This window comes from Entelurus aequoreus, linkage group LG01 (genome assembly GCF_033978785.1).
Source record: "Entelurus aequoreus isolate RoL-2023_Sb linkage group LG01, RoL_Eaeq_v1.1, whole genome shotgun sequence".
In the NCBI taxonomy this organism is placed as follows: Eukaryota; Metazoa; Chordata; class Actinopteri; order Syngnathiformes; family Syngnathidae; genus Entelurus; species Entelurus aequoreus.
In genome coordinates, this window is record NC_084731.1 from 48,645,420 (window position 1) to 48,653,181 (window position 7,762).

General features: G+C 38.1%; 2 protein-coding genes across 2 annotated transcripts in view; one reads left to right on the forward strand and one right to left on the reverse strand.

The window, feature by feature from the left end:
- Positions 1–4,855, forward strand: part of LOC133653944 (uncharacterized protein C6orf132 homolog) — a 37,003-nt gene extending 32,148 nt beyond the window's left edge. The window contains exon 5 of the mRNA XM_062053805.1: positions 4,026–4,855. Coding sequence (XP_061909789.1) covers positions 4,026–4,122 — 97 coding nt within the window. The 3' untranslated portion in view covers positions 4,123–4,855. The remainder of the gene's footprint in view (positions 1–4,025) is intronic.
- A 1,802-nt stretch (positions 4,856–6,657) lies between these two features.
- Positions 6,658–7,762, reverse strand: part of wdr77 (WD repeat domain 77) — a 16,868-nt gene continuing 15,763 nt past the window's right edge. The window contains exons 6-10 of the mRNA XM_062023091.1: positions 7,564–7,621; positions 7,427–7,498; positions 7,252–7,360; positions 7,122–7,190; positions 6,658–7,043 (exon numbers count right to left, since the gene is read on the reverse strand). Of these exons, the coding sequence (XP_061879075.1) occupies positions 6,899–7,043; positions 7,122–7,190; positions 7,252–7,360; positions 7,427–7,498; positions 7,564–7,621 (453 nt within the window). The 3' untranslated portion in view covers positions 6,658–6,898. The remainder of the gene's footprint in view (positions 7,044–7,121; positions 7,191–7,251; positions 7,361–7,426; positions 7,499–7,563; positions 7,622–7,762) is intronic.

Consider the following 7,762-nt stretch of genomic DNA (forward strand, 5'->3'; position numbering starts at 1 on the left):
ACAGTACTATAACACAACACAATAGCCCAACTTAAAGCCACAAAGGAAGGGACGGCTGAGCAAGTTTTGCCGCCGGACCTACTTCCTGAGGCAAAAAGTTGAAAACAGTTTAATAAACAAAGTTGAAATCCGTCTTGATGATATGTTGTGTTTTGACTTTTAGTGGTTGTGTTATGGCTTTATGTTGTTGTGTTTTGGCGTTTATATTTTTTGGACTTTTGCAGTCATGCTGTAACTGAAAGTTGTTGTGGCTTCATGTTATTCTATTGCGGCGTTTGCGTTTGTTGTGACTTTTCTCTGCTGTAGTAGCGGTTTATTAAAATGAGAGTAGTAGCAGGTCAAATAACTGCTCATTTAATCTAAAAAGGTTTGGTTGCACTTTTTTATATTAATTTATTTTGTATTTGTCTTATTCATGTGCGAAAACAACAGTAAAAGGAATAGGTAAAAACGTACTATTCGTTCAACCTAAAGAGATGTTTGTTGTACTTTATTAATGATATTGTATCATTTTATGTTGAAAAACAAAATAAGTAACATGTTAAAATGTTGGTTACGTAGTTTTTTTAAAATTGCAAATGTGTCAAAATTGGAAGGACAAATACATTTAACCAGAAAGTGCTATATTATATCCCGCCTTTTACTGGCCACATAAAATAATAAGGCAGCCCGCATAAAATAATATGGCAGGTTATTTTAAATGATTTGACGGACCACGTTGAATGACTTGGTGGGCAAATTAAATTTTGTGGCTAAAACCTCGTTAAATGATTTAGACACCTGTGCCCAAAATCATAATGTGAAGTAGAGGCCACGAAAGATGGGCCACACCTGGCCAGTGGGCCGCTTGTTTGAGACTACTGGTCTAAAACAAGTTTAATGAACATTACAGCAACGATACATTAGTTTTTATTCATCCACAAACTCAAAATTATGTTTAACAAAACGAGTCTGCAAAGTTTTCTATTCTGCTGCCATTCGCATTTGTGCTCTACTTGCTAGCTCAGCAGTCTCAATAAAGACTCCAGTTAGGTTTAATTTCAGAGGCCTTTACTTAAAAAGTATTGCAAAACTGATTAATTCACATAAAATACACAATATTTTTCTGTGACATTCAAGATAAAGGACATGCATTTAAACAGATGCACTAACTTGATACTAATTTACATTGAAAATCCTATTAGCATTAACGATTTTACATGGAGATTACGAACACTTTCAAATATGATTAAGAAATAGACAACTAAGATGTACATTCCACTAAAACAGCTGATATATAATAAGCGTAACATACTTTCAGACAAACAAGAGGCAGGATTAGTACGTTCAACATTTTAAAGGGGCTGTTAGCAACTTTGAGATTAGACCTGGGCAATTATTTTGACTCTGGGGGCCAAATTTAGAGAAAAAAATGTGTCTAGGGGCCGGTATATCTATTTTTAGGAACACTAATACAAAACCTCACAAAAATGTCTGATTGAATGCTAAAAACGTTATGACAGACCGCCTTAAAAAACGGGACAGAATTTTAATTTTTTTTACTGAATGAGACACTCAGAATGTACAAACGTGTACATGAAAATAAAGAATGTGGGATTTAAATATTTTCTATGAACGATAAAACACTGCATATTGACAACATATGAACGTCACACACCCTCTCGATCGACATATTTTACAATCAAGCGAAACGCAACAAAAATGCAACAAACACAGCGAAATATGAACGCGAATGGTAAAAAAAAAAACACCTACAATCTGATATATCTGATATATCACTAAGCTTTAGAACTTTGTTGTAAAAATCTCCTTCCGCGTCTGTCCCTGACACCCGCATTTCAGGCTGGCCGCTCTGGAAACACTCTGTGTTAATTACAGACCTGGACAAAATACAGCGCGCGGGCTACATGCGGCCCATTAAGATTTTCAATCTGGCCCGCCGGACGTTGTACGTAATGTTTTTAGACTTTTAACATCAAAACTGTAGCTCCCCACCCACACTGCTTGGTGCCTCGTCTGAGCTGCTGTGACTTAGATTACCAGAGTAAGTAATTAGATTACCATAGTAACTAGTTAGATTACCATAGTAACTAGTACATCATGCAAAAGAGCAGATTCCAACCATTGAAATACTTTATATAGTTCAAGATTTACGGTCATTTGAAAACATCACTGCACATCATAATGGCAGCTACAGTTTCCATCTTAAAGATCTAAAAAAATTATTTGGGAATGTCCGGCGGCCCAGATTGAAAAGCTCAACGGGTCGCATACGGCCCCCGGGCCTTAATTTGCCCAGGTCTGCTTTAGACGGATGCCTAGGGCGCTGTGTTTTAAGCATTATATCCTGCTGTCTTACAGCTTTTAGCCTGCAATGACATAACCGCCTGTACATTAACACCCACATCACAGCATGAACGCCAGACAAAATCCTCGAGCAGACGAGCAATTTTTAAAAATATATATAATTAGTCATTTTGACAAATAGACATCTAAAAATATACATGTTCTTTTAAACCACTAATGGCCGGTGGTGTTTTTGCTATATTTTTGGGTTAAAAAAAATGTTACTTCGTGCGAGACTACTAACAAACATTGTTGGTCTATTACAGATCTGGGAGAAATACGTCCCGCAGGCCACGTGCGGCCCATTAAGCGTTTTAATCCGGCCCGCCGGACGCTCTACGTAATTTTTTTAGACCTTTAACATTAAAACTGTAGCCACCATTATGATGTGCAGTGCTGTTTTTAAATAACCGTAAGTCTTGAACTATAGAAAGTATTTCAATGGTTGAAATCTGCGCTTTTGAGTGTTATACGAGTTATTACGGTAATCTACGTCACAGCAGCTCAGAGGAACAAAGCAGAGTGGGCGGGGTTTGTTTTCAGAGCAACCAGCCCCAAACGCGTGTGTCAGGAACAGATGCGGAAGCACATTTTTACAACAAATTTCTGCATAAAAGTGATAATATATCATATTGTAGGTGTTTATTACACTTTGCATTCATATTTTGCTGTTGATTATATTTTTGTTGTGTTTTGCTTATAATAATAAATGATAAATGGGTTATACTTGTATAGCGCTTTTCTACCTTCAAGGTACTCAAAGCGCTTTGACAGTATTTCCACATTTACCCATTCACACACTGATGGCGGGAGCTGCCATGCAAGGCGCTAACCAGCAGCCATCAGAGGCAAAGGGTGAAGTGTCTTGCCCAAGGACACAACGGACGTGACTAGGAAGGTAGAAGGTGGGAATTGAACCCCAGTAACCAGCAACACTCCGATTGCTGGCACAGCCACTCTACCAACTTCGCCACGCCGTCCCTTGATTGTAAAAGATACACAAGTATCGAGGAGCTGGTCTGAGAAGTAAAAGAGCGACATTCATATGCTGTTAATATTCAGTGTTTTATTGTTCATAGTTAATATTGTAAATCCTACTTTCTTTATTTTAGAGTACATTTTAAGTGTCCCATTCAGTAAAAAACTGTATAATTCCGTTCCAGTTTTTTGAGGTCTGTCATAACTTTTTTAGAACTAAATCGGACATTGTGACTTTTGGTATTAGCGTTCCTGAAAAAAGGGACCCAAACACACATACTGTATAGCAGATTTTTACAGCTAAATGTGTACATATAATTTATACATTGGCCCTCCAGACACATTTTTTCTCTTAATGTGGCCCCCGAGTCAAAATATTTGTCCAGCTCTGATCTATTATGACTATTTTTTAAATAGTACTGTGAAGTGTTGCTGCCACCTTGAGAAGTTTTAGTAGCCACATAAAGACATAAAAGGCATCTCTGCCACTAAAAAACAAAAAACAAACCTTGTGTAAATATCTTGGCAAATGGTTGAATTATTGTCCTTAACTAAAGCCGGTCAGGGTCAGGGCGAGGGTGTAAATTAAAATATCTTATTTTCCTGGAAAATGTCCCATATTTTGAAATGCAAGTTTTGCACTCGATACATTTCTATCTGAGCCTGTTCTAGTCTAATGTTCCATATGTGCTCCTTTTCAGCAACGGACCACCATCAAGTCATCAGTACGGTATGACGTATCGAATTAGGCCCGGAACAAATCAGCCCATCACTCTGATTAGAAAAGGACCATCTTGATGACACCGGTACTCCTCCATATTGTTGTTGTATATAAATATATATGTTGTTATAATTGTCTATTCTACTTACATGTGCATGGAAGGAATATGTACAGTGGGGGTGGGGGAGAAGTGGATGAACAGGAACGTTAGCGTGTTGCTATAATTTAAGCCTTTCCAGGCTAGTCTAGGTAGAAAAAGACTCCATGATTGAAAGAATGTATCGCTCGTTCCCCCAATTTCTTGTCAAATATTGAAGAGGCTGGGCCATGCACTCGTTTTACTTGTTTGTGTATTTATTTACTGTAGATGATTTACTTTTGAAGCATTTACTCTTGTGTAACTCCATTGCACTTGACCTGTTGAATGAATGTACATTTTAATACTTAATTTAATAGTGTCAATAGAAATGATTGGACTAGTAATTCACTGTTACCAGTATAATGAAGGGCTTCTTAAAAAAAACAATGGATGTTTTATTTATATCATTTTAAATGCACTCTGATGAAAATACAGTATATTAGACACTTTACATATTTGTGTGTGCATGTGAAGGCTCTTTTATTATCCAAGCAATTTTGATCAATATCTTAATCTGGTTAATAAATTTTAATTTAAACAGAAGTCTATTCATTATTTGTGTGCTGAATGTTAGCTTGTGTGATTATTCTCCGTTAATTTAGCATATCGAGCTGCAAGCTAGATCAGGGATGTGTACATTTTTTCCAGCAAAGTAAAAAAAGGTGGGGAAAAAAATCAAGAGGGCAGGGAATTTTGTGCATTAAAGGTGCTAATACAAGGAAATGGGATACAATTGCTATGGTATGAAAAGGGGTAGGATTAAATAAGCTCTGCTTCTTCCTACTCCTTTTCGGATGTGCTATAATGAAACGACTGGAAATATGTGATGCATTACATTGTATCGTATGCATGTTGGAAATAAAATAAAAACATATATGAACGTCCCAGCAGTCGGCAATTATGCGAAATAAGGTGCTAGACCATCTTCACCATTTGGGCGCTCGTGTCATCTTTCTGCACGAGATTCATCTTAAACCTGCTACTTGAAATTGAGACGAGGATCCCGAACATCCCTAAATAGGTAAATAATTCATAACGTTGCTTTTGGTTCATTGTTTTTTTTCCAAATTATTAAAAAAAAAAATCAGACTAAAGGCCTCAAGGAACAAATAGGGCCTCACTCATAAAAGTATTAAGAATAAAGTCATATAAATATTTTTTTTTACTTCCAACGCTCCAATCAATGAAAGTTTATTTGTATAGCCCTTAATCACAAGTGTCTCAAAGGGCTGCACAAGCCACAACATCCTCCACTCAATCCCCCTTAAAACGCTGCTCTTTTGTTATGCCCTTTTTCTCAACAAAAGAAAACCTTGTTTTATTTATATGGGAAAGACACAAAATATGTGACATTTTGCCCACAAAAAATATTTCTAAGTGGAATATTTGATGTGAGTTGGAGCCTTGAATATGTCATGAATTCATACCAACATTGATTTGAATAATTTTCTTACAATGACTGTTTTAAAGTAAAAAAGTGCCTGCATAGTAGCTTGATTAGTTTCAATATTGCAACATTTTGTCGTTACATTACACCTGTTTTTTTATTCCACTTCTTGCAATAGTATTTTTTTAAATGTGCTACGGGCTGTAAAAAAAATTGCTACAGGCCGCACTTTAGACACCCCTGAACCAGAGCATTAATCACTAGCTATCTTAAATGCTAACATATACAATATAAATGTTTGTTTTTATTTTAAAATTGCAAGGTACAGTGAGTAGGGTGTCCATACCACTGCCATTGTGTTGGGTCACCTAGTCATGGCCAAAAATATTGGCACCCCTGCATTTCTGTCAGCTAATGCACCACTTCTTCCAGAAAATTGTTGAATTTACAAATGCTTTGGTATTAACATGTTTATTTCTTTTGCTTGCATTGGAACAACGGGTGGGCTACCAAATATTAAGTTGAGGGTGCCTATAATTTTGTCCAGTCCATTTTTGGAGTTCTCTGTAAAATAATATCAGATTCTGCTTTTTTTTGTGTTGTTCCAATGCAAACAAAATAAATAAACATGTGAACACCAAAGCATTTGTAATTTCAACAATTTTCTGGGAAAAGTGGTGCCTTATCTGACAGAAATGCAGGGGTGCCAATATTGTTGGCCATGACTGTATGTATCTCTGTGGAAAAATTGCGTGCCAACCACCTGTTGGTGACCGCTGATCTAATACTGTATATATAATTTTTACTTTTATATCAAGCTGAGGGCTAACAAAAAATTAGCTGTGGGCCAGAAATGAACACCCCTAATCTCACATCATTGACAAAAAACTAAAAAATAAAAAATGATCATGTGGATGGTCATGCAAGACAAATGTGGAAAAACATATTTAAGGTGTGGAGAATGATGTTTTGTCCAATGGAACACACTCAGAATTGGGCTTTTGCAAGTTTGTATTAGAAAGTACCAACCTTTTTGTGTGTAAAAAGGGCATAAAATTAAAAGGAAGTAGCACTGCTACAAACAAAAGCGTTATACAAATGTCCTTTATTAGAGCTATAAAAAGTAATAGGAGTCTTGGTATTGGAAAAAATTGAGTAATGCGGGGGGTGTCCTATTTGCCGGTGACACGAGAAGAAAAGCAGCAGAATAGCAAAAAAAAATGCAATGTTGCTGTATCACTGGCACTGAGATGATTTGATGCCATTTATGCTACTAGAGATTGCAACAGAAAGGCTAGCATCACTAAGTGTTCTTGACACACACATACTAAGATGTGCTTGGAGCGCTCCCTGTTGGATCCACAGTGTGGTGCAGCACAAGGTGATCCCAGCCCACAGTGGTCAGCTTATTGGAGCCCCCCTGCAGCCAGCACACACCTTTGACAAAGTCCTGGTGGCGTCCGTCTCGAAATCTACCAAAAAAACAGGGAAAATATATTTGTATAAGAGCGTCTTGACGAGGAGGAGGGCGGTTTTTCTTTTTAACTCACATTTCCTGCAGGTCCGAGTTCAAGACAGCGAGAGAACAATCCTCGCTAATGGAGGCAAGCAGGGGGGTGCTGCGACCAAGAGAAAACAAATGTAGCAAGCAGCAGACTTTAGCGGCTGCATGAGGATTACCTGTGTGTAGAAAAGGCGAGCGCGTTGACTCGGCGCTGGTGGACGCTTTCCACGCTAGGCGGCTCTGTGGACAGGAAGTCCTTGACAGACACTTTGCCTAACTCGTCGCCTGGAAACAAGGAATGTGCTTTAGGATGGAGAATGTGACACATTCAGGCCGGGAGGGGGCTCATACCAAAGGCAATGGTGCTACTATGGTGGGGGTGCCAGGTGACAGTGGTGGGTATGCAGCTGGGGCCCTCCACATCTAGAACATATACAATCAATCTTCTAGCCAAACTATGATTGACAGATTCATTGAACGTTGCTCACCTATTCTTCTAGCTGGCTTATCCGGCTTGCGTGTGTCCCACATCAGCACTCGGCCATCCTGGGAGACAACACAATATTATTTACAGACGGTACAAAAACTAAGCAATTGTCTTTTTAAACTCCCAAGTGCAGGCATGTGATCACCCTTTGAGGAAAAAAAGAGGAAAATCGTCACAAAGTCCTGGCACGCAAGCCCCTA